Source organism: Pan troglodytes, chromosome X, assembly GCF_028858775.2.
Source record: "Pan troglodytes isolate AG18354 chromosome X, NHGRI_mPanTro3-v2.0_pri, whole genome shotgun sequence".
NCBI lineage: Eukaryota > Metazoa > Chordata > Mammalia > Primates > Hominidae > Pan > Pan troglodytes.
In genome coordinates this window covers 47,464,273-47,490,582 of record NC_072421.2, presented here as the reverse complement: position 1 = coordinate 47,490,582, position 26,310 = coordinate 47,464,273, and the positions used below count along the sequence as shown (strand labels likewise).

The 26,310-nt window shown below is 40.8% G+C and overlaps 1 protein-coding gene across 3 annotated transcripts in view; it reads right to left on the bottom strand.

Moving 5' to 3' along the window:
* JADE3 (jade family PHD finger 3) overlaps positions 1-26,310 on the bottom strand; it is a 149,129-nt gene that overhangs the window by 5,250 nt on the left and 117,569 nt on the right. For all 3 annotated transcript variants that reach the window (XM_016942706.2, XM_016942705.3, XM_016942707.4), the window contains exons 7-9: positions 22,256-22,423; positions 16,967-17,083; positions 1,382-1,852 (exon numbers count right to left, since the gene is read on the bottom strand). In XM_016942706.2, coding sequence (XP_016798195.1) covers positions 1,382-1,852; positions 16,967-17,083; positions 22,256-22,423 — 756 coding nt within the window. The remainder of the gene's footprint in view (positions 1-1,381; positions 1,853-16,966; positions 17,084-22,255; positions 22,424-26,310) is intronic.

Here is a 26,310-nt window from a genome sequence, read left to right as displayed (position 1 = left end):
TAAAGACCTAAAGTCAGGTGGGGGTGAGGAGAGAAGACAGAATCCAAGAGCTGCAGAATGAGACCCACTCCACAGGAATTCACACAGCATGGTCAATTGTGGGATCTATCAACCAATAGTAAAAGCAAAATGCTCCAAATCTGCCTTCTGAAACCTACTCTCTTTGCAGTGTCATGGGCTTGATATTTATTTGCACAGCCAGGTTGGGAAGACTGAATAATGGTTTAACAATTCAGCCTTCCCTTTAGATCCCTGAGTACGAATGATGGCAATGCTGGCTGTATCCAGTACAATTTTCTAATCAGTGCCGGACGAGCAGGATACAGTTCCACTGGGAAGACTAGAAGTGTTTTTTTTGCTCACACTTTCAGCTCAATCAAGTTTCCACAGCCACAAAGGTGAAATACTCTCTCTCTCTCATACTCCCTACCTAGGCAAGTTACACAAACTTTCTTTGCCCCAGTTTGTTCATCTGTAAATAGTGATGATGATAATAATAGTTTTTCATGGGCATGTTAGAATTAAATGAATTAATATTTATAAAATGCTTAGGACAGTGTTGGCAATAATAGTAATAGTAGGTGCTATATGTGAGTGTCTTAAATTTTTAAAAGTGAGCCAAATCTATTAGTTCTCTTTCAAATTCTGGTAGCAGAGAAAAAAAAAAACACAAGCCATTTATAGATTTACACTTAATTAGAAAATTCTCTAGGATAAACACAGGGCTTAACTTACCTTTGAAGCCCTGCAGTATCTCATTTAGTAGATACCTGATAAATATACCATGAGTTATATTGAATTATCATGTGGAGTGGCTCTCAACTGGAGAGCAAATTTGGTAATTTGCAGACATTTTTGGTTGTCACGCTAGGGGTGTGTGTGCGGGTGCTACTGGCATCTAGTGGGTAGAGGCCAGGGATGCTGGTAAACATCTTAAATTGCCCCTACAACAAAGGACAGCCCCCTAACAACAAACAACTATCCAGTCCAAAATGTCAACAGTGCCAAGTTTGTGAAACTCTAATTTGGTGTTTTCCTGAACAAAATTCACTCTTTCTTCAGCCTAAAGTCTCATAAATATGTCAGTAAAATATGGATGGGCCAATTTAGGCTCAACAGTGAATAAAAAGTAAACCAAATGAGAGTTTATTTCAAATGTAAAGTTCATAGAGCATATACCCGAGGCCTCCCAAATCCCCTGGATGTGCCTGTCAGAATTTACACAGAGCCCAATGTCTGGGGCCATAAAGAGATCAGAAGATAAGCAAGGACACAGAAGCCCACACTATTATGAGCTGACTGACCATTATTAAACCAGAAGTGGGACCTCCATTTCTACACAGACCGAGGCCTATATACTAGTCACAGCTGGTCACCTTACCCTCTCCAGGTCCTGGCGTAGATGCATAAACATTCTCATTCGAGTGTGAATGCTTTCCTCTTTTGGCTGCACCAGCCCATTTTCTTCATCCTCCTTTGGAGGAAATAATGGCTTATTGAAGTTACTTTTCCGCTTCAGTTTCCAGTAGTTATAGATAAAGTCCACAGCTAGCGTGGGCATACCCAGCTCTGCGGCCACATCTTCCACTCGTACCAAGGAATAGAACTCCTCCTCCAGCTCCCGAAGCTTCTGTGCCCGCAGGCTGGTTTTCTCACTTTTGGCCTGGCTCTGCTCTTTAGCCCTGTGGTGGGGGTACTCAGCTTCTCCAAGTTTCTGCCTGTTTTGGCTATGCTTGAGGCAATATGACTTGAACTTCACTTCGTCTCCCTCATCTAGGATGGTCTTCATCTCTAGGCCGTGCTCAAAGGCACAGGTGACGTGGAAGGCAGTGATGCAGCTTTTTATAGAGCACTGTAGGAAGAAAATATGTGTCAAGGTAGCAGAGTTGGAGGAAAAGGGAGAGACCTATGTTTCTGGACCTAAATTGATAGCTTGTAGGAAGCAAAAGAAAGACCGGGAGAAAGTTAGTCCTAAACTGACCATAACAGATACTTTACAAGTAACCCAAGAAACCTGTTCTTACAGAAAACAGCAAACACAGAGGCCAAAAAAAATTCAAACACTCCTTTTGAGGTTTCAGCTCAAGCATTCAAGCATCAAGTTTTCTGAGATGCTTTCCTGGGCTCCTGTAAACAGTCATGTAGTCTCTTCTCTGTGTCTCCCACATCACCCTATGAATGCTTTTAAAATGGTACTTTTCACACTGTACCTATAACAATTGTCAAGTCCTTAGGGATAGATCTTAAAAACAGAAGCTGTGTCTTTCATTTTGCATCGTCATTAACTATTGAAGAAGCAGTTGCTCAGAAAATGTTTCTAAACAAACAAAAGAAAACACACAAAGTGAGTATTATTGCTAGAGCATCCACTGGTTCTAAAAAAGTCATAGGAATTCCAATATCTAAGTAACCTAACTTCTTGAATTTTTTTTTTAAACATAAAAATTTTAGGCCAGAGCACAGTGGCTTACGCCTGTAATCCCAGCACTTTGGGAGGCCAAGGCAGGTGGATCACTTGAGGCCAGGAGTTCGAGACCAGCTTGGGCAACATGGCGAAACTCTGTCTCTACTAAAAATACAAAAGCTTTCTGGGCATGGTGGCGCATGTCTGTAGTCCCAGCTACTTGGGAGGCTGAGGCATGAGAATTGCCTGAACCCGGGAGGTCCAAGCTGCAGTGAGCCGAGATCACACCACTGTACTCCAGCCTGGGCAACAGAGTGAGAACCTATCTCAAAAAGAATTTTTTAAAATATTTAAAAATAGAGAATCTATGTTGCTCAGGCTGGTCTTGAACTCCTGGGCTCAAGTGATCCACCAGCCTCAGCCTCCTAAAGCGTTGGGATTACAGGTGTGAGCCACCATGCCCCGTGAAATTGTTGCTATAGAACTGAGCTGTCCAACTTGGTGGCCAAGTAGCCATGAGTGGCTATTTAATTTTTAAAAAAAATTTTTTTAGACGGTGTCTCACTTTGTCACCCAGGCTGGAGTGCAGTGGTGCAATCTCGGCTCACTGCAACCTCCGCCTCCTGGGTTAAAGCAATTCTCCTGCCTCAGCCTCCCGAGTAGCTGGGATTACAGGCATGTGCCACCATGCCCGGCTAATTTTTGTATTTTTAGTAGAGATGGGGTTTCACTATGTTGGTCAGGCTGGTCTCAAACTCCTGACCTCAAGTGATTTGCCTGCCTTAGCCTCCCAAAGTGCTGGGATTACAGGTGTGAGCCACTGCGCTTAGCCTTAAATTTAATTAAAATTATGTATAATTTAAAAATTTAGTTTCTCAGTCACAGTAGCCACATTTTAACTACACTAGACAGCACAGACATAAAACATTTCCATCACTGTGGAAAGTTTTATTTATTTACTTTTTTTTTTGAGACAGAGTCTCGCTCTGTTGCTGAGGCTGGAGGGCAGTGGCACAATCTCGGCTCATTGCAACCTCCACCTCCAGGGTTCAAGTGATTCTCCTGCCTCAGCCTCCCAAGTAGCTGGGACTACACGTGCCTGCCACCACACCTGGCTAATTTTTTTGTATTTTTGGTAGAGACAGGGTTTCACTATGTTGGCCAGCCTGGTCTCGAACGCTTGGCCTCAGGTGATCCGCCCGCCTCAGCATGCCAAAGTGCTGGGATTACAGGTGTGAGCCACTGTGCCTGGCCCACTGTGGAAAGTTCTATTGAACAATATGGTTACAGACAATCTGAAATTAAGTTTCTAATATTCTGCCATTCAGTCATAGATTTAACACATTTATTAAGCATTACTATGCAGTATGTACTGACTATTCATAGGGGGGGGCAAAGGGGGAAGGACCTGGCCCATGACTACTATACTCCTGTGCTTCAGTTAGCCTTAATTACTATTTGTTATGGTTACAATGTTACAGCTTTCCTTCCAAAGATTGACTGATTGATTGAGACAGGGTCTCACTCTGTTGCCCAGGCTGGAGTGCAGTGGCGCGATTTTGGCTCGCTGCAACCTCTGCCTCCCAGGCTCAAGTGATCCTCCCACCTTAGCCTTGTGAGTAGCTGGGATTATAGGCGTGCGCCACCACGTCCTGCTAATTTTTGTATTTTAGTAGAGACGGGGTTTCACCAATTAGCCAGGCTGGTCTCAAACTCCTGACCTCAAATGATCTGCCCACCTCGGCCTCCCAAAGTGCTGGGATTACAGGCATAAGCCACTGTGCCAGGCCTAATTTTTTTTTTTTTGGAGACAGAGTCTCACTCTGTTGCCCAGGCTGGAGTGCCAGTGGCGTGATCTCGGCTCACTGTAACCTCTGCCTCCTGGGTTCAATCGATTCTCTTGCCTCAGCCTCCCGAGTAGCTGGGACTACAGGTGTGCACCACCATGCCTGGCTAATTTTTGTATTTATAGTAGAGACGGGGTTTCACCAGGTTGGCCAGGCTGGTCTGGTCTTGAACTCCTGGCCTCAAGTTATCCGCCCACCTTGGCCTCCCAAAGTGCTGGGATTACAGGCATGAGCCACTGCACCCTGCTGCCCAAAGATTTAAAATGCATGAGTGCATCTATGTGTTTATGTAGAGGAAGTGGGGAAAGTAAGGGAAGATTCGTTTCTAAGGAAATATTGGGAATTCTTATGGTTAAAGCCAAGTGTTAATTCTTACATATGAATAAAGACAAAAAGAATGCAAAGGCCCAATAGATCATCTTAGATTGAGAAATTCAACACCTAAGAGAATACTGGCAACTGTCAAAGTTTTAAAGGGGCATATTCCATATTTCATTTAAACTAATTTCATATGATAAAGAATTCCAGGGATGAAATATAATTCTAAGATCATCTAATCCAGCCTTACATTTATTATTGCTTGAATTTCCTCTAGAGTACCTGATTTTCTGCCTCCATCCCCCACTCTATACACCTCCCCCTCCACTTTCCAATTAAGTGGTAATCTAGCCACTTACTGAATTCTTCCAGATAAGAAGCTCCTAAGATGGTCCACCCCGGCTTTTAACACCACTATCAGAAAAGTTTGTTATATTACACTGAAGCCTCTCGAAAATGAGGATGATGAAAGTTCAAGATGTACTTTTACCTGGGTACCTTTTGTTATCACTTGGCTAAGAAACTAGTCAGACGTTTGAAAAACAAAGTAAAAGGTATTCTTTAGTAAAAGATTTAAAGTGTTGGGCACAGTACTCTTTTGCTGTTTAATAACTGTTAAAGATATGGGAAGAAAAAGCAAATGATTTTCTATTCAAGGGAATGAGTAAGTGACATCAAACTACTATTATTGGGAAGCTAAAAACAGATCTTCTCAGGTGAAATTTATAGAACGTTTATAGAATGTAGAGACAAATATAAACATAAATTACTCAAAATAAAAGATAATGCACAGATAAGAATTGGGTACTTATATGAAAAATATAATACCTCTTAGGAAACTGCCATAAAATCCAACTCTTTTCAAAAAAAGGTAATTCTGTGGTATTTATAGCTGGAGATCTATATATTTTGGTGGTGAAAAAATGCTGGTCAATGAGTACGAAGTTATAATTGGGAGGAATAAGTTCTGGTGTTCCATTGCACAGGGTGACGACAGTTAACAGAAGGGTATTATATTTTACAAAATAGCTAGAAGAGAGGCTTTTGAATGTTCTCACCATAAACAAATGATAAACGCATGAGATGACGGATATGCTAAATATCCTGATTTGACTATACAACATATATAAAGACATCAAATTATACCCCACAAATATGTACAACTACAATGTGTTAATAAAAATTGCAATTTAAAAGATAAAACTTGGGCTGGGCATGGTGGCTCACGCCTATAATCCCAGCACCTTGGGAGGCTGAGGCAAGAGGATCGCTTGAGCTCAAAGGTTCGAGACCAGCCTGGGTAACATAGTGAGACCTCGTCTCTAATAAAAATAAAAAAACTAGCAGAGTGTGGTGGTGCACGCCTGTGGTACTCGGAAGGCTGAGGTGGGAGGATTACTTGAGCTCAGGAGGTCGAGGCTATAAGGAGCCATGATTGTGCCACTGCACTCCAGCTAGACTGTAAAACAACAAAAAACATACAATAATATTACCATTAAAAAAAAGAAGAAGAGTGCCGGGTGCAGTAACTCACGCCTGTAATCCCAGCTACTTGGGAGGCTGAGGCAGGAGAATTGCTTGAACCCAGGAGGCAGAGGTTGCAGTGAGCCAAGATCGCGCCATTGCACTCCAGCCTGGACGACAGGGCGAGACTCCCTCTCAAAAAAAAAAAAAAAAAAAAAAAAAAAGAAGAAGAAGAAGAGCCAGGCGCAGTGGCTCACGCCTATAATCCCAGCACTTTGGGAGGCCAAGACGCAAGGACTGTTACAGTCCAGGAGTTCAAGACCAGCCTGGGAAACATGACGAAACCCTGTCTCTACAAAAAATACAAAAATTAGCTGGGTGTGGTGGTGCACACCTGTGGTCTCAGCTACTAGGGAGGCTGAGGTGGGAGCCTGGGAAGTTGAGGCTGCAGTGAGCCGTGATTGTGCCACTGCACTCCGGCCTGGGCGATGGGAGTGAGACCCTGAAAAAAAAAAAAGGGTTGGGCGCGGTGGCTCACGCCTATAATCCCAGCATTTTGGGAGGCTGAGGCAGTTGGATCATGGGTCAGGAGTTCAAGACCAGCCTGGCCAAGATGGTGAAACCCCATCCCTACTAAAAATTACAGGCAGGCACCTGTAATCCCAGCTACTCAGGAGGCTGAGGCAGAGAATTGCTTGAACCTGGGAGGTGGAGGTTGCAGTGAGCTGAGATCGCGCCACTGCACTCCAGCCTGGGCGACAGAGCAAGACTCAGTCTCAGGGAAAAAAAAAAAAAAAAAAAAAAAGAAGAAGAAGAAAGGTGCCAGTCAGATACCAGATACCTATTTGTTTTCTTCTAAAACATATGTCTGGCGCATTCTATTAAACAAAATGCCTTTGCATACATCTCACTTATTTCCACTGTAACCATGGAAGGTGATAGAGAGGTTTTATTATGCCCATTTAAAAAATATTTTTATCTTTACAAATTTAAAATAAAAAATTGAGATAGCACTGTTCTCATTGTGGCAAGCAAATAGCACTTGTACAAAGCATCTTTTATACATGTGTCCTTTAAACACTTTACTACGTGCATTACAGCATGGTCATTATATTCATTCACTGAAATGACAGAAATAGCTTTATTAAGATATATTTTATATACCATAAAGTTCACCAGTTTAATGTGTACATTTCAATGGTTTTCAGTATATTTACAGTCATGCAACCATTGCCACTACCTAATCCCAGGATATTTTCATCACCACCAACCCCAAATCTTGTGTCCATTTGTAGTTACTCCCTGTTACCAACTCCAGCCCCAAGCAACTACTAATCTACTTTCTGTCTCTATTGATGTGCCTATTCTGGACATTTCATGTAAGTGGAATTACAACAATATGTGGCTGTGTGAGTCTGGCTTCTTTCACTTAGCATGTTCTTCAGGTTCCTCTATGTTGTAGCATGTATTAGAACTTCATTCCTTTTTATGGGCAAAAAATAATTGTATGGATATACCCCATTTCATCAAGTTGATGGACATTTGGGTTGTTTTAACTTTTTGTCTGTTATGAAATAATGGTGCTATGAAAATTCATGCAGCAGTTTTTGTGTGGATATATGTTTTTATTTCTCTTGGGTATTGTGTGGTAAAGGATAACCTTGTCTAAAAAAAAGGTTTGGCTGTTTGTCTTTAGCTCCTTAGAAGTAACCTTTAAGCCCCTGGAATGCCCTGCCTGATAAGAGTGTCTTTGTTTACCTTGGGTCCTTGGGCCAAGTGAGATAGTCTATGCTAACGATGTGATTTATGGTAGAGACTTTGGGGCACCTTCTATCAGCCTGACCTCTGGAGGGACTGGAGAGTAACATCAGCCACGTGGATGGTGAGCAATGCCTACGTGGCCAACTCTCAATAAAATCGCTGAACACCAAGGGTGAGCTTTCCTGGCTAGCAATACTCTATGTGTATTATACATTGCTGCTGGGAGAAATAAGCACTATCTGCACCACTCCACTGGCAGGGGTAACTGGAAGCTGCATTCCAGGTCTCTCCTGGACCATGCCTTATGTGCCTCTATCCTTGGCTAATTTTAAATCTGTATCTTTTCACTATAATAAACTATAACTGTGAGTATAACTGTTCTTCTGAGTTCTGTGAGTCCTTCTAGTGAATTACTGAACCTGAGAATGGTCTTGGTGATCTCTTAAACTGCAGGTATATACTTAGGAGTAGAATTACTGGTTTATAAGGTAACTCTATGTTTAACATTTTGAGGAGCTGCCAAACTTTTTTCACAGCAGCTGCATCGTTTTTACTTTCACCAACAATGCATGAGGGTTCCAATTTTCCCACATCCTTGATTGTTTGCCTTTCTTATTACTGCCACCCTAGTAGGTATGAAATGGTATCTCACTGTGGTTTATTTACTTTTTTTTTTTTTTTTTTTTTTTTGTAATGGAGTTTCGCTCTTGTTGCCCAGGCTGGAGTGCAATGGTGCGATCTCGGCTCACCGCAACCTCTGCCTCTCCTGGGTTCAAGCGATTCTGTCTCAGCCTCCCAAGTAGCTGGGATTACAGGCACATGCCACCATGCCCAACTACTTTTTGTATTTTTAGTAGAGACGGAGTTTCATCAAGTTGGTCAGGCTGGTCTTGAACTCCTGGCCTCAGGTGATCTGCTCGCCTTGGCCTCCCGAAGTGCTGAGATTACAGGCATGAGCAACCGTGCCCAGCTGGAAAAACAATTTTCTACATATTCTTCAGGAATTGTAGAAGAAAAATACTTTTTCAAATGCTTTCACTAGAGGAAAAATGCTACCTTTTACAAATCCACATTTATAAGAAGAGTTTCCGTGCCCAGGCTTATCTTGAACTTCTGGCTTTAAACAATCCTCTTGCCTCGGGCTCCTAAAGCACTGGGATTTTAGGTATGAGCCACTGCATCCAACCCAAAGTTTCTTCAAAGAGGAATGATATGCCTTAATTCCTAAATCAGTCTCTGGTGTTCTTTTTCAAGATTTTTATTCTAGCCACTCTATGTTATTCAATTTCTATCCCACACCTCAAGCATTTATCCTTTATGTTACAAACAATCCAATTATACCCTTTTAGTTATTTTAAAACAATCATTCATCATGACCAAGTAGGATTTATCCTAGGGATGCAAGGATGGCTCAACATATGCAAATCAAGCAGTGTGAAAAATCGTATCTTCAGCATGAGGGACAAAAACCGTATGATCGTTTCAACTGATGCTGAAAAAGCATTTGATAAAATTCAACATCCTTCATGATAAAAACCCTCAATAAACTGGTCATGGTGAATGATCTTTTCAAAGTATTGTTAAATTTGGTGTGCCAGTACTTTGTTGAGGATTTCTGCATCAATGTTCATCCAGAATACTGGCCTGTAGTTTTCTTTTTTTGATGTGTCCTTGTCTGATTTTGGTATCAGGGTAATACTGGCTTTGTAGAATGAGTTTAAAAGTATTCCCTTCTCTTCTATTTTTTGGAATAGTTTGAGTAACACTGGTACTAGTTCTTCTTTAAATGTTTTGTAAAATTCAGCAGAGAAGCCACTGGGTCCCAGGATTTTCTTTGAAGGGAAACTTTTTATAACGACTTCAATCTCACCATCTGTTACTGGTCCGTTCAGATTTTAAATTTCATCATGGTTCAATCTTGGTAGGTTGTATGTGTCTAGGAATCTGTTCACTTCTTCTAGGTTTTCCAGTTTGTTGGCATATATAGTTGCTCATAGTAGCCTCTAATGATCCTTTGAATTTCTGCAGTATCAGTAGCAATGTCTCCTTTTTCATCTCTGATTTTATTTATTTGGGGTTTCTCTCTTTTTTTTTTTCTCAGTGAGTTGGGCTAAAGGTTTGGTGATTTTATCTTTTCAAAAAACCAACTTTTTGTTTTGTTGATCTTTTTTTTCCATTTCAACTTCACTTATTTCTGCTCTGATCTTTATATTTCCTTTCTTCTACTAATTTAGGGTTTTGTTTGCTCGTTTTTCTAGTTCTTTAAGATGCATCATAAGGTTGAAGTTTTTCTACTTTTTTGATATACATGCTTATTGTTATAAACTTTCCTCTTAGTACTGCTTTTGCTATATCCCATAGGTTTTGGTATGTTGTGTTCCCATTTTTGTTGTTGTTGTTGTTTCAAGACAGTTTTAAATTTTCTTCTTAATTCCTTCATTGACCTACTGGTCGTTCGGGAGCATGTCGTTTAATTTCTAAGTGTTTGTATAGTTTCCAAAATTCTTCGTTATTGATTTCTAGTTTTATTCCACTGTGGCCAGAGAAGATAATTGATGATTTCAATTTTTAAAAATTATTTTAAGACTTGTTTTGGCACCTGACACATGGTCTATCCTTGAGAATACTCAATGTGCTGAGGAGAAGAATGTATATTCTGCAGCTGTTGGATGAAATGTTCTGTAAATATCTACTTGGTTGATTTGGTCTACAGTACAGATTAAGTCTGATACTTCATTTTTTATCTGGATGATTTGTCCAATGCTGAAAGCAAGGTATTAAAGTCTCTAGCTATTATTTTATTGAGGTCTATCTCTTTAACTCTAATAATATTTGCTTTATATTTCTGGTTGCTCCAGAATTGGGTGTATATATATTTACAACTGTTCTATCTTCTTGCTGAACTGAATCCTTTATCATTATATAATGATCTTTTTGTCTCCTTTTATAGTTTTTTTCTATTAAGTATAGCTACTCCTGCTTTTTGATTTCCATTTGCATGGAATATATTTTTCCATCCCGTTATTTTCAGCCTATATGTGTCTGTATAGTGAAGCATGTTTCCTGTAAGCAACAGATCATTGGGCCTTGTTTTTTGTATTGATTCAGCCACTCTGTGTCTTTTGGAGAGTTTTATCCATTTACATTCAATGTTATTGATAAGTAAGGACTTATTCCTGCCATTTTATTTGTTTTCTGGTTGTCTTGTGGTCTTTTCTTCCTTCCTTCTTTTGTTCTTGTCTTCCTTTTAGTGAAGGTGATATTCTCAGGTGGTATGTCTTAACTTCTTGCTTTTTATTTTTGTGTGTATCTGTTGTATGTTTTTGATTTGAGGTTTACCATGGGCCTTGCGGATAATATCTTATAACCCATTATTTTAAACTGATGACAACTTAACACTGATTGCATAAACAAATTAACAAAGAAGCAAGGAGAAAACAAAAACTCTACACTTCAACTTCATCCCCTTAACTTTTTGCTGTTTCTACTTACATCTTATTATACTGTCCATGTCTTCAAAAGTTGTTGTAATTATTATTTTTGACTGGCTAATCTTTTAGTCTTTCTATTCAAGATAGGAGTTTTCATACCACAATTACAATATTATAATATTCCATGTTTTTCTGTGTACTATTACCAGTGAGTTTTGCACCTTCAGATGATTTCTTATTGCCATTAACATCCTTTTCTTTCAAGACTGAAGAACTCCCTTTAACATTTTTTGTAGGACAGGCCTGGTGTTGATGAAATCCCTCAGCTTTTGTTTATTTGGGAAAGTCCTTATTTCTCCTTCACGTTTGAATGATATTTTCACGGGATATACTATTCTAGGATAAAAGTTTTTCTCCTTCAAAACTTTTAATATGTCATGCCACTCTCTCCTGGCTTGTAAGGTTTCCAATGAAAAGTCTGCTGCTAGATGTATTGGAGCTCCATTGTATGTTATTTGTTTCTTTTCTCTTGCTGTTTTTAGGGTCCTTTCTTTATCCTTGACCTTTGGGAGTTTGATTATTACATGTCTTGAGGTAGTCTTATTTCAGTTAAATATGCTTGATGTTTTATAACCTTCTTGTACTTGAATATTGATATACATTTCTCTACATTTGGGAAGTTCTCTGTTATTATCCCTTTGAATAAACTTTCTACTCTGATCTCTCTCTACCTCCTCTTTAAGGCCAGTCATTCTTAGATTTGCCCTTCTGAGGCTATTTTCTACATCTTGTAGGCATGCTTCATTCTTTTTCCTTTTGTCACCTCTCATTGTGCATTTTCAAATAGCTTGTCTTCAGGCTCACTAATTCTTCTGCTTAAGTCTGCTGTTAAGAGACTCTGATGTATTCTTCAGTCTGTCAATTGCATTTTTTAGCTCCAGAATTTCTGCTTGATTCTTTTCCATTATTTCTTTTTTTTTTTTTTTTTTTGAAACGGAGTCTCACTCTGTCGCCCAGGCTGGAGTGCAGTGGCATGATCTTGGCTCACTGCAAGCTCCGCCTCCCAGGTTCACACTATTCTCCTGCCTCAGCCTCCCAGGTAGCTGGGACTACAGGCGCCCACCACCACACCTGGCTAATTTTTTGTATTTTTAGTAGAGACGGGGTTTCACCATGTTAGCCAGGATGGTCTCAATCTCCTGACCTTGCGATCCACCCGCCTTGGCCTCCCAAAGTGCTGGGATTACAGGCGTGAGCCACTGCGCCCAGCCTCTTTTCCATTACTTCAATGTCTTTGTTAAATTTACCTGATGGGATTCTGAATTCCTTCTCTGTGTTATCTTGGATTTTGCTGAGCTTCCTCAAAATAGCTACATTGAATTTTCCATCTGAAAGGTTATATATCTGTCTCTCCAGGATTAATCACTGTTGCCTTATTTAGTTCATTTTGTGAGGTCATGTTTTCCTGGATGGTCTTGATGCTTGTGGATGTTCATCAGTGTCTGGGCATTGAAGAGTCAGCATTTATTGTAGTCTTTGCAGTCTGGGCTTGTTTGTATCCATCCTTCTTCGGAAGACTTTCCAGGTATTCAGAGGGACTTGGGTGTTGTGATCTAAGTCTTTGGTCACTACGGCCATATCTGCTTTAGGAGGCACCGCAAGCCTAGTAATGCCATGGCTCTTGCAGACTTGTAGATATACTACCTTGGTGTTACTGGGTAATATCTGGAAGAACTCCCTGGATTAACAGGCAGAGATTCTTGTTCTTCTCCCTTACTTCCCTCTAAACAAATGAAGTCTCTCTCTGTGCTGAGTTGCCTGGAGATGGAGGAGGGCTAATACAAGCACCCCTATGGCCACCACCACTGGGACTGCACCCAGTCAGACCTAAAGCCAGCACAGCATTGGGTCTCGCCCAAGGCCTGCAGTGATCACTGCCTGGCTACTACCTATGTTCGTTCACATCCCAAGGGCTCTACAATCAGTAGGTGGCAAATCCAGCAAGGCTTGTGTCCTTCCTTTCAGGGTGGCGAATTCCTCCTGGCCTTGGGTGGGTCCAGAGATACTATCTGGGACCCAAGGCCTGGAGTCAAGAACCTTAGGAATCTTATCTGATGCTTTCTTCTACTGTGGCTGAGCTGGCACCCAAGCTGTATGACAAAGTCCTTTCTACGTTTCCTCCCCTTTCCTCATGCAGAGGAGTCTCTGTAATGAAATTCCTTATAATCAAAATTGTAAGAGTCTCAATTTGGTAAGACCTTTATAAAATAAAGAAGCTGAACTCAAGTAATGAAAGTAAGAATCATTGCTCTGCAAATGAGAAACTTACACCAGAATGTTTCATCTCTCAAACTGTTCATCCATCATCCATCCATCAATCTATTAATTGTCTGTCTACCAGATTCGGGTATAGGGGATCTAAGGATGAAAGTCTAAGTTTACAGTCTACTAGGGCAGATAAAACTCATAGATAAATAACCATAATAGTGGCAGAATGTGGTACATCAGGGCTGTAATACAAATCCAGGTCTGTTAAGGTCAAGGCCAATATTTTCTCTCACCAAAGTCTTATTGCCAATTACTAATTATTGTAGAAAAAAAATAAGCCTGGGCAACACAGCAAGACCCTATCTCTACAAAACAAAAAAATTAGCCAGCCATGGTGGCATGTGCCTACAGACCTAGCTACTTGGGAGACTGAGGTGGAAGGATTGCTTGAGCTCAGAAGTTCAAGGTTATAGTGAGCTATGATCTCACCACTGCACTCCAGCCTAAGTGACAAAGCAAGGCTCTGTCTCTCTTTAAAAAAAAAAGAAAAAAAGAAAGAAAAGAAAAAAAAAGGCCAGGTGTGGTGGCTCATGCCTGTAATCCCAGCACTTTGGGAGGCCAAGGCGAGTGGATCACCTGAGGTTCGAGACCAGCCTGGCCAACATGGTGAAATCTCATCTTTACTAAAGATACAAAAAATTAGCTGGGTGTGGTGGTGTGTGCCTGTAATCCCAGCTACTTGGGAGGCTGAGGCAGGGGAATCACTTGAACCCAGGAGGCAGAGGTTGCAGTGAGCAGAGATTGCGCCATTGCACTCAAGCCTGGGCAACAAGGAGAGACTCGGACCAAAAAAAAAAAGAGCACAGTGCTCATGCCTGTAATCCCAGCACTTTGGATTGGAAGGCCAAGGCAGGAGGCTCACTTGAGGCCAGGAGTTCGAGACCAGCCTGGACAACACAGCGAAATCCTGTCTCTACAAAAAAAAAATTTTTTAAATGAGCCAGGTGTAGTGGCGTGCACCTGTGGTATCAGCTACTTGGGAGGATCATTTGAGCCCGGGAGTTCAAGGCTGCAGTGAGCTATGATTGTGTCACTGCACTCCAGCCTAGGTGACAGAGTGAGACCCTGTCCCACAACAAAAGCAAAAATGGGGGAAACTGCAGTGACCACAATAAAGAAAATAAGTTACTGGATATAAATCCAATGTGCTACTATAAAATGACCAATAACTGAAAAATGAAAAATATATTATTTTTAGAGGGGGAAATGCATATCACAAATGAATCCATGGTACAATAAAACATGAATGTATTTATTCGATAAACCATAATTAAGTACTAACAATGGTCAGGCTCTCTACTTTGTGCCAGGGAAATTCACAGAAAAATGATGCACAATCTTGGCCCTCAAGGGACTCACACATGGGCAGCAACCAGGAGAGAGCTTAGATAAACCACAGGCAATGTCCTAGGGTAGTAGTCTCCATGGAAAGAGTTTTCCTTTAAATATTTTTCCTTTATGATTTTTAAAGTGCCATAGTTAAAATAAATAAAATCATCCAAGAAAGGTTAAAAAAAAGAGGAAGTAGCCAATTCTGTCAAATATAAGAATGAATTCAAAAAATTAAAAGGGCCTTTGGGGGTCCAGATTGTGTTCTTCAATTACAACTTCCCAGTAAAAGACCCTGGGTTCCTTGGAGGAATAGCTAATCCCAGGTCTAGAGCAAGAAATCTACACGATAAGCCTGGAAAATATTATCATGCCAGACAGCAAGAAATGTCACAAAGCACCTAGAGTCATTATCCCTAAAGCCAGTGGTCCCCAGCCTTTTTGGCACCAGGGACCAGTTTTGTGAAAGATAATTTTTCCATGGACTGGGGGGAGATGGTTTTGGGATGATTCAAGCACATTACATTTATTATACACTTTATTTCTATTATTATTACATCGTAATATATAATGAAATAACTATACAACTCACCATAATGTAGAATCAGTGGGAGCCCTGAGCTTGTTTTCCTGCAACTAGACGATCCCATCTGGGGGTGATGGGAGACGGTGACAGATCATCAGGCATTACATTCTCATAAGGAGTGCTCAACCTAGATCCCTCGCATGCGCAGTTCACAACACGGTTCACACTCCTATGAGAATCTAATGCCACTGCTGATCTGACAGGAGGCGGAGTTCAAGTGGTAATGCTCACTTGCTCACCACTTACCTCCTGCTGTGCGGCCCGGTTCCTAACAGGCCATGGACCAGTACCTGTCTGTGGCAGGTTGCAGACCCCTGCACTGTGCAATGTCCCCTCTTCACCAAAGAAGGTCGGCAGGCAAATATAACTCCAACCAGCTTGCAGTTCACATGTAGGAGGTCTGAGAGGTGAAAGGTCAGCCCTTCCATCCCTCTAGCCAGAAGAGCCATCTTATTACATTTGGGATAGAAGGAGAAATAACATGGAAAGAGAAGGCAACATTTGTGCCTTTGCTGGAGGTAACTGGCCCTTCCCAATCCCATCCACGTCTCCCCTAATTGCAGAAAACCATATACTGCATGTTCTCACTTATAAGTGGAGCTAAACATTGAGTAGGCATGGACACAAAGAAGGGAACAACAGACATTGGGGCCTACTTGAGGGTTAGGATTGAAAAACTACCTGTTGGGTATTATGCTGATTACCTGGGTGAGAAAATTATCTGTACACCAAACCTCTGCAACACACAATTTACCCATGTAACAAACCTGGACATGTACCCTTGAACAGAAAATAAAAGTTGGAAAGACAGAAAAAACAAAAAAAGAAATCATGTCCTTTGCAGCAACATGGGTGCAGCTGGAGGCCATTATTCTAAGCAAATTAATTCAGAAACAGAAAACCAAATACCACATGTTCTCACTTACAAACGGGAGCTAAACAGTGGGTATACACAGACATAAAGACAGGAAAAATAGACAGTGGGGATTACTAGAGGGAGGAGGGAGAGTACAAGGGTTAAAAAACTACCTATTGGGTACTTACTATGCTCACTATATGGGTGATACAACCAAATGTATTTCAAACCTCAGCATTACGCAATATACCCATGTAACAAATGTGCACATGTAACCCCAAAATTGAAAATAAAAGTTGAAATTAAAAAAAAAAAAAGAACATGGGCCTGGTTGTTTCAGAATTATAGCCGATTTCCACCCAGGATGGTATCACCTAGCTTTAGAACTCACTTAATTCATCAGCTCTGACAGCAAAGGATGAAGATAAACTATCACTACGAATATTGAAAAGAATAAGCTGAATGGTCCAGAGGCAATATCCAAAAAAGGGATTTCCAGAAATGGTCCGTACAATGGCAGAGCCCTAAGAGTGGGTGGGCGATCTCCTGAGTGACCTTTCAGTCGACAGGACACTCTCACTGGGAGGGTGAGTCCAGCTAATTTGGTGTTAGCCCACTCTACCACTTCTCATGGGGACTTACCTGAATACAAGCCCCCGTCTTCAACTTGCACAAGTTGCAGACTAAGGCCCACCGACTGGGTGGGATGTGGGAGATCTTCGTGATCGGTTCCATCCTCTCAGGACAAGCAATGCTGACCTACAAATAAAATACCACCATAAGGCAGAAGTACCAAGGCATCCCAGAAGTACCTTTCACAAACCATAAACGATGTTACATAAAGCTAAGAACATCAAAACAATGAGGTAAGTCACATCTCTTAAGGTTAATATGGAATCAAGAATAAACAAAACTTATTTCCACTGCTCAGTCCTTCACTCATTTCCAGTAATGTAAATAATTCACATATGGGATGAGAGAGCAGGAGTATAGACTAGGCATGATTACCTTTTACTTTTCTTTCTTTCTTCTTTTTTTTTTTTTTTAGAGACAAGGTCTCCCTCTGTCACTCAGGCTAGAGTTCAGTGGTGCAATCATGGCTTACTACAGCCTTGAACTGCTGGGTTCAAGTGATCCTCCCACCACAGCCTCTACCACACCTGGCTAATTAAAAAAAAAATATTTTTGGCTTTTATCTAAATGACAGGCAATAACAAATGCTGGTGAGGAGTGGAGAAAAGGGAACCCTCAAACACTGTGGAGAAAAGTAAATGCTTATACACTGTTGGTGGGAATGTAAATTAGTACAACCACTGTGGAGAATAGTTTGGAGGATTCTAAAAAAAACACAAAAAATAGAGCTACCATATTATCCAGCAATCCCACTGTTGGGTATATACCCAAAAGAAAGGAAATCGGTATATCAAAGAGGTATCTGCACTCCCATATTTTTTGCAGCAATGTTCACGATAGTCAAGATTTGGAAATAAGCTAAGTGTCCATCAACAGACGAATGGAAAAGAAAATGTGGTACATATACACAATGGAGTACTATTCAACCATATAAAAGAACGAAATCCTGTCATTTCCAACAACGTGGACAGAACTGGAGGTCATTACGTCAAGTGAAATAAGCCAGGCACAGAAAGACACACATTGCATGTTCTCATTTATTTGTGGGATCTAAAAATAAAAACAACTGAACTCAAGGAGATAGACTGTAGAAGGATGGTTACCAGAGGGTGGGAAGGGTAGTGGGGGGAACAGGGCAGGAGGAGGGTGACGATAATTAATGGGTACAAAAAGGATAGTCAGAAAGAATGAATAAGACCTACTATTTGATGGCACAACAGGGTGACTATAGTCAAAATAATTTAACTGTACATATAAAAATAACTACAAGAACATAACTGGATTGTTTGTAACACAAAAAGGATAGATGCTTGAAGGGGATGAATACCCCATGTTTCATGATGTCATTATTAGGCATTACATGCCTGTATCAAAATCTCATGCATCCCATAAATATATACACCTAATATGTACCCACAAAATTAAAAATTATTATTTTTTTTTTGTAGAGACCAGGTCTTGCTATGTTACCTCAGGCTGGTCTTGAACTCCTGGCCTCAAGTGATCCTCCTGCCTTGGCCTCCCAAAGTACTGGGATTACAGGCATGAGCCACTGCGCCCAGCCAAGGTTACTGTAATGGACACTTTTACTTAGGAACCAAAGAAAGCTACTGAAAGTAACTAAATCGAGTATCTATTATGTTAAGAGATGGTGCTACATGCCTTGTTGTTTCATTTAATCAACTAAGGATAAAAAACAGAGGGAGTGACAAGTCTTTCCATTTGATTTACAAAGGAACCATGATATTGTTGAAAAACAGCACATCCGTGTAATGAAGAGACTGCAGAATGTAAGTAGAAAGGAGGAGGATGACATTTTAAAACAAAAGTCTTTAAAACCACATAACTATCATGAGCTTACCCTACTCCCTCAGCCAAAGTAGCTTCAAAGTGAAATTAGTCTTTGGGAGAGGGCTGAAAAGAAAGGGATGCTTTTTTTTTTCCTTTGTTTTTTTATTATACTTTAAGTTTTAGGGTACATGTGCACATTGTGCAGGTTAGTTACAGATGTATACATGTGCCATGCTGGTGCGCTGCACCCACCAACTCGTCATCTAGCATTAGGTATATCTCCCAATGCTATCCCTCCCCCCTCCCCCCACCCCACCACAGTCCCCAGAGTGTGATATTCCCGTTCCTGTGTCCATGGGATCTCATTGTTCAATTCCCACCTATGAGTGAGAATATGCGGTGTTTGGTTTTTTGTTCTTGCGATAGTTTACTGAGAATGATGATTTCCAATTTCATCCATGTCCCTACAAAGGACATGAACTCATCCTTTTTTATGGCTGCATAGTATTCCATGGTGTATATGTGCCACATTTTCTTAATCCAGTCTATCATTGTTGGACATTTGGGTTGGTTCCAAGTCTTTGCTATTGTGAATAATGATGCAATAAACATACGTGTGCATGTGTCTTTATAGCAGCAAGATTTATAGTCCTTTGGGTATATACCCAGTAATGGGATGGCTGGGTCAAATGGTATTTCTAGTTCTAGATCCCTGAGGAATCGCCACACTGACTTCCACAATGGTTGAACTAGTTTACACTCCCACCAACAGTGTAAAAGTGTTCCTATTTCTCCACATCCTCTCCAGCACCTGTTGTTTCCTGACTTTTTTAATGATTGCCACTCTAACTGGTGTGAGATGGTATCTCATCGTGGTTTTGATTTGCATTTCTCTGATGGCCAGTGATGATGAGCATTTTTTCATGTGTTTTTTGGCTGCATAAATATCTTCTTTTGAGAAGTGTCTGTTCATGAGTGAACAGGCAACCTATAAAATGGGAGAAAATTTTCGCAACCTACTCATCTGACAAAGGGCTAATATCCAGAATCTACAATGAACTCAACCAAATTTACAAGAAAAAAACAAACAACCCCATCAAAAAAGGGATGCTTTTTCTGTTTTCCTTTTTGAATCAGGGTCTCACTCTGTCACCCAGGCTAGAGTGCAGTGGCAGGATCAGGGCTCACTGCAGCCTCGACCTCCCAGGCTCAAGTGATCCTGCCGCCTCAGCCCCCTGAATATCTGGGACTACAGGCATGCACCACCACACCTGGCTAATTTTTTGTATTTGTAATAGAGATGGGGTTTTGCCATGTTGCTCAGGCTGGTCTCAAACTCCTGGACTCAAGTGATCTGCCTGCCTCGACCTCCCAAAGTGCTGGGATTATAGGCGTTGAGTCACCACACCCAGCAGAAAGGGATGTTTTTTAAAAAGATGGAAATATTCTTTTCCATGTGAAAATAAGGGGTCAAGCAACTGCTGGTAAAAAGTATTTTCACTCCCCCCACCCCGCCAAATATATACATGAGTTTCTAAGAGAGATACAGCTTTAAAAGGTGAAGAACTGTCAAATAAGGATGCCAAACTAGTACTGGTTCTGCTCACATCAGGAAACTAACAGATCTTGAGTAGTCCAGAAGGCACTGGAAACCAAGAACTAGAAATCATAAGAGAATGTCAATAGCTGAGAAAGTCTATTTTGTTTTTAAAGAGCTCTTCCTGAGTCATGTTCTGGACTTTTATAAGCTGAGAGAGCCTACTCTATTAGCTGAGGGATTTGCTGTTGGAAAACAGTCATTCTCAAGCCAGAAACCTGAGTTTATTTTACGTCTAGATGTTCTTAGTGAGAAAAAGAAACTACTATTCAAATATTTTTTTAAAATACTGATGTCTATAGCCATAGGAATACAAAAGTATATATATGGGACTTTTAGTGTAACTCTGTGAGCTTCTTTATTAGACAATAACTCCCCTGGAACCAATATTAACAAGATTAAAAACAGGAAAATCTTAAAGGAGAATGAGTTACTGATATAATGCCAGCTCCCCATTAACTAGATTCTGCAGTCTCTCTTGTCATGCAGTTAAACTGCCTAACAAATTTGCTGGTTTGGATAGTGGCTGGGGAGAGAGGGCATGAGTGGGATATCCACACAGCTAAAGAAAAAAAAAAAAAGGCAGCCATAAGAAGAAATGTCTTCAAGCCCCATTTTAATTAAGTTAGTGTACATGTAGCCACTCAGGAAATACCAGCAACTGAAGGACCAGGCTAGATAACGATAAAAAATTGAATTTTGAGTAAAGAAGGTCTTTGGCAGATGTTGAGTGTAAGCCCTAAAAAGAGCTTCAAAAAGTAAAGGGCATCGGCCGGGCGCAGTGGCTCACGCCTGTAATCCCAGCACTTTGGGAGGCCTAGACGGGTGGATCACGTGAGGTCAGGAGATCGAGACCATGCTGGCTAACACGGTGAAACCCCGTCTCTACTAAAAATACCAAAAAAAAAAAAAAAAAAAATTAGCCAGGCATGGTGGCGGGCACCTGTAGTCCCAGCTACTCGGGAGGCTGAGGCAGAAGAATGGCGTGAACCTGAGAGGTGAAGTTTGCAGTGAGCCGAGATAGCGCCACTGCACTCCAGCCTGGGTGACAGAGCGAGACTCTGTCTCAAAAATAAAATAAAATAAAATAAAATAAATAAAAATAAAAAAGTAAAGGGCATCATCACAGTAGACAAAGAGTTATTGCTCACTTTATTTGTAATAGCCTAAACCTGTAAACAACCCAAATGCCCATCAAAGGAAAATGAATAAATCAGAGTATATCCATACAATGGAATATTAGCAATAGAAAGGAATAAACTATTGATACACACCACAACATGGAGTGTTAGCCAGACTGAAAAAAATACATACTGTATGAAGTTTAAAACCAGACAAAATTAATCTATCATGATCAAGACAAAAATGGTGGTTATTCTTGGGGGATAGAGACTGGAAAGTGGGTATAGAGGATCTTTCTGGGGTGCTTTATGTCTATTTTTAGGGTATTTCATGTCTTGGTCTGAGTTGTGGTTACAGATAACAAACATGTGTAAAATATCACAAAACTCTACACTTAAAATTTGGCATCTAAATATAAGTTTTACCTTAAAAAATTCTGCTGCTCACACCCTGGTCTTTTGTGTCTCTCCTCTCATACAAATTTATCAATTTATACATGATATACCCAAATATCATGTATATATTTGGGTATTATCCCAAATATCGTGTATATATTTGGGTATTATCCCAAATACCACTGGGAATACCACCTATATATTAATCACCATGGGCTTACATGCAAGTGTGCATCCAATAAGGATCTGAGGTAGCTCAAGTGGAAGTACTATTACTTCAGAAACATGGGCAAGCATGAAGCATTTCCATACTAAGCCTGAGTCAGTCTGAATGTTGTGGGGAACAGGGACACCCTGGAGCAAATGGTCTCACGGGCCTGGATGAATTCTTACCTCTGGGATCCACAGGGCACAGCTGACATGAGCCCATTTAGTCCCTGTCTTGGTGGTCTTCAGGGCTCCACCTTTCTTTGGACATAACACACATTGCGGATAAATGCCCAGGACACAGGAGCGACACAGCCAGCTGCCTTCTGGGACCTTGAGGATGCCATAGCAGGCCTGGAGGTATGAGGAGGAGAGGGGAGAATGGTCAGCACCTTCTCACCAGGGTTGGTATCTGTTCTGATACACAGTCACAGAGTATCCTCTGCTTTTGGGAGAAAGGCAAATAAAGCCGAACAAGCTTATATCCAGTATCGAGTGATTTAAAAATACTCAAAAAAGCAACTTCCAGCATCTCTCCTAAGATCAGCATGTCTGTCCATGAGAACTGACTTTAAGGATGATAGAACAAGACGAGGAGATACAGCCAACCGTTAACCCAACTGTTATCTGAGTGTTGTGATTACAGCATTTTTTGGTCTGTTTTCTAAAGCTTCTTCAATGACTATGTATTATAATTAGTCAAACACTTATTGAACATTTCCTAAAAGTCATACACTGTTGTGATCAAGAAAAAAGTTTTAGAAAATAAAGAGAATGAAACTTCTGAGGAGCAAATGAACTGACGTTTATAAAAAGCCTATTAACGCCTGGTGCATAAAAAGTACTCAGTAAATCGTAGCAATTGCTTGCTTGGGTTGAAGAAACAGGGACTTGTGAATGAATCTTGAATAGAATATTGCACTAATCACAATAATTCATAATGAGTTCTGGAAGGTGCTTCAAATCCTTTATGGAATGAAGTTGGACAAATAAATAATTACTGTGAGAAACTGGAGATTAGTTTGGGAAACATTCTAGACTCCCTTTTTGCTATCCCCAATTTTGCCCATCATTTCCTCCTTACTGCTCTACTCTATTAGAGACTAACTGATTCAATATGGCAGCTTCAAAATTTCTGTCTGCCTCAGGAGATTCACCCTCAACTCAGATTCAAGTTATAACAGTTACCATAATATCGGTCCCCTCACAACCTGGTCCTTTTCCAAGCTCCTTCTTTCCGTGTTACCACCATACTTCCTATCTTCCAGATCCAAATTCCTAGACTTGTATTACTCACTTTCTTTCATCTGCTGACCTGGTACTTGCTATTCTCCCTACAGTGGCCCCAAGACTCTGACGTTCCTCTCCGTCCTCACCACTTGCTCTACCCAAGTTCTCATTATGCCATGCCTGGATTGATTAATTTCTACATTTTCTTTTTCCCCCTGCACACCTTCAACCCTTCTTCTACTTGACTGCCAGATTCTCCTCACTAAAAGAATTCATACCATTGTACAGTGGCAAGCCCTTTAGATATTCCTTCTACTCTTACCTGCCCCCCACTATCCAAACTAGGGGTTGGCTATTTTCCAAGGTCTGTTTTATAAAGCCAACAAGCTAAGAATGGTTTTCACATTTTTAAAGGGTTGTAAAGAGAAGAAGAAGAACATGTAACAGAGACTGTATGTGGCTATAAAGACTGAAATATTTACAGCGGATCCTTAGAGAAAAAGTTTGCCGGTTCCTTATCTAAAGCCTGTTGTTCCTTGTACTTCACTATCTGATCTCATGCCCCACTATACCCAAACACAGGGCTTCTGACTTGGACAGGCAGGCCTCCTGGTTTTCTCCATAACTGGTCATTCTTATTTTCACATCCATGTGTCTAAGCAGCTTCCCTGCTCTACATGGTCAACTGTTGTTTCCATAGTTGGACCTTTCTCACCCTTCCAGACCCGGTTCAAACTCCAGGCCCCTCCAAAAATCCTGCTCAGGTCACTGTAGCCCCTTGCGTTTGTCCCACTGCCTGACTCCCATCCTCCACTCCATGCAATTTCCCTCACCAAGTACATAGTCAGCATCATGTGTTCTTTAATTTTATTATTATTTTTTTTGAGACAGGGTCTTGCTCTGTCACCCAGGCTGGAATGCTGTGGCATGATCTTGGCTCACTGTAGCCTCAACCTCCTGGGCTCAAGCAATTGTCCTACCTTAGCCTCCCGAGTACCTAGGAGCACAGGCATGTGCCACTCTGCCCAGCTAATTTTTGTAGAGACGAGGTTTTGCCATACTGCCCAGGCTACTCTCAAAATCCTGGGCTCAAGTGATCCACACTTTGGTCTCCCAAAGTGCTGGAATTACAGGTGTGAGTCACAGCACCCGGCCAGCATCATGTATTCTTTTTCTCTACATTTGCTGTTGTGTTTCCTCTCCTCAGTGAGATTTTTAGTATTTTTTTTTTCTTTTAATTAACCCTGGCCTACAGAACTCAATGAGATTTTAAAGTCACTAGAGGTAGAGCTGTTGTCATCAATTTACCTGGAATGCCCCCTATGCTGAGCTTGAGTAGGTGGTTGGATAAAACAAATGTATTTAGCTCAAGAACTGAAGCTGGACTCTAGGTAGGCTCCTCTCACAAGAGCAAGGCATCATTTTATAAGGTTTCTAACCTTTAAAGCTCTTTGTCTGAGGCCCAGAATGTTTGCTAGGAAATGAAAGCAAGCTTCCTCCCTAAAATAGAGTCTCTTTCAGACTGGCAGAAGAGAGGTCAGGTCAGTGACTGGCTCTTGGAATATCCTTTAGCTCCTGGCCAGTCTATAGGGCAGAACATCATTTACTGAGCCCTTTTGTGGACTTACTCACAGTCATAAGATCATAGATACATGTAAAAGGATTTAGAATGGCCCTAACTTTCACATTTTTTTTTTTTTGAGATGGAGTCTCACTGTCGCCCAGGCTGGAGTGCAGTGGCGCAATCTTGGCTCACTGCAATGTCCACCTCCTGGGTTCAAGCAATTCTCCTGCCTCAGCCTCCCGAGCAGCTGGGACTACAGGTGCATGCCACCACACCCAGCTCATTTTTGTATTTTTAATAGAGACGGGGTTTCACCATATTGGCCAGGCTGGTATCGAACTCCTGACCTCGTGATCCACCCGCCTCGGCCTCCCAAAGTGCTGGGATTACAGGCGTGAGCCACCATGCCCGGCCCAACTTTCACATTTTTTAAAGAAAAAATGTTAAATTCATTGTTAAAATCTAAAGGCTACTTATGTACACATCTCTTCAAAAGTACTGACCATAAGTGTATTTTTTGTCACTGAGGAACAAACACTGAAATGTAATATGGTGTCAGTAAAGAAGAAAAATCATGTTTAATAAATTCAGATGTCAACATGTCCCCATTCTGTTAGGGAGTAAACCAAATCTTCCAAGGCATTTTAAGTCACTTTTCAGCCAACAGAGGGAGCTCTAAGCCAAGTATCTCTTTAGAATCCAAGTAAATATACTCACTTTGGAAGAATCTCTTATGTGAAACTTTATAGGGTACCAATGTCCCAGCTTTAATACATACCAGTTTACATACTGCAAGGTCTGGTCAGTTATTGCCATCTCATCTCTTTCTATGTGAGAAAGGGGTATCATTCATATTCATTACCGGAATCATTTTTAAGACTAATAAATAGCACTGGAGATAATTATGCTACATTTGAGTTTGTTAAAGAACCTGAGAATACTTACTATTTTGTCCCAACTGTAAAGGACAAACATAGAAAATATATACAGATGACCTTTATGCTATTCCTTTTAAGCCTACTACAGATCCACAATCATTTATCTGAAACCTCTAGGGTAAGAAAAATTAGGAAATTCAGAATTGCTCAGATCTTAGGAAAGTATATATATATATATATAGTATATGACCTAAGCCCCCAGTGGGACCAGGGGCAATACCATATAACCAAACACATTAATAGTTCTCTAACAAAATATATGAGTATTTAAACAAAATGGATAAGGACTACAAATGGCCTCATACTGGGTAGGTTGTGGTATTGTCCTCAAATCAGTTCTGGTGTGAAACTTCAGCAAAAACATGCGTTTTTCAGAACTTTATAATTTTGGAATTGCAGAGAAGGGACTCTGGGCTTGTATTGTGAGATATAATACTTAAGTTCATAGTTAAATGGTAAAGATTTTCTGCTCTCACTTAAAGTCTGATATAAATGCCAATAATTGGTAA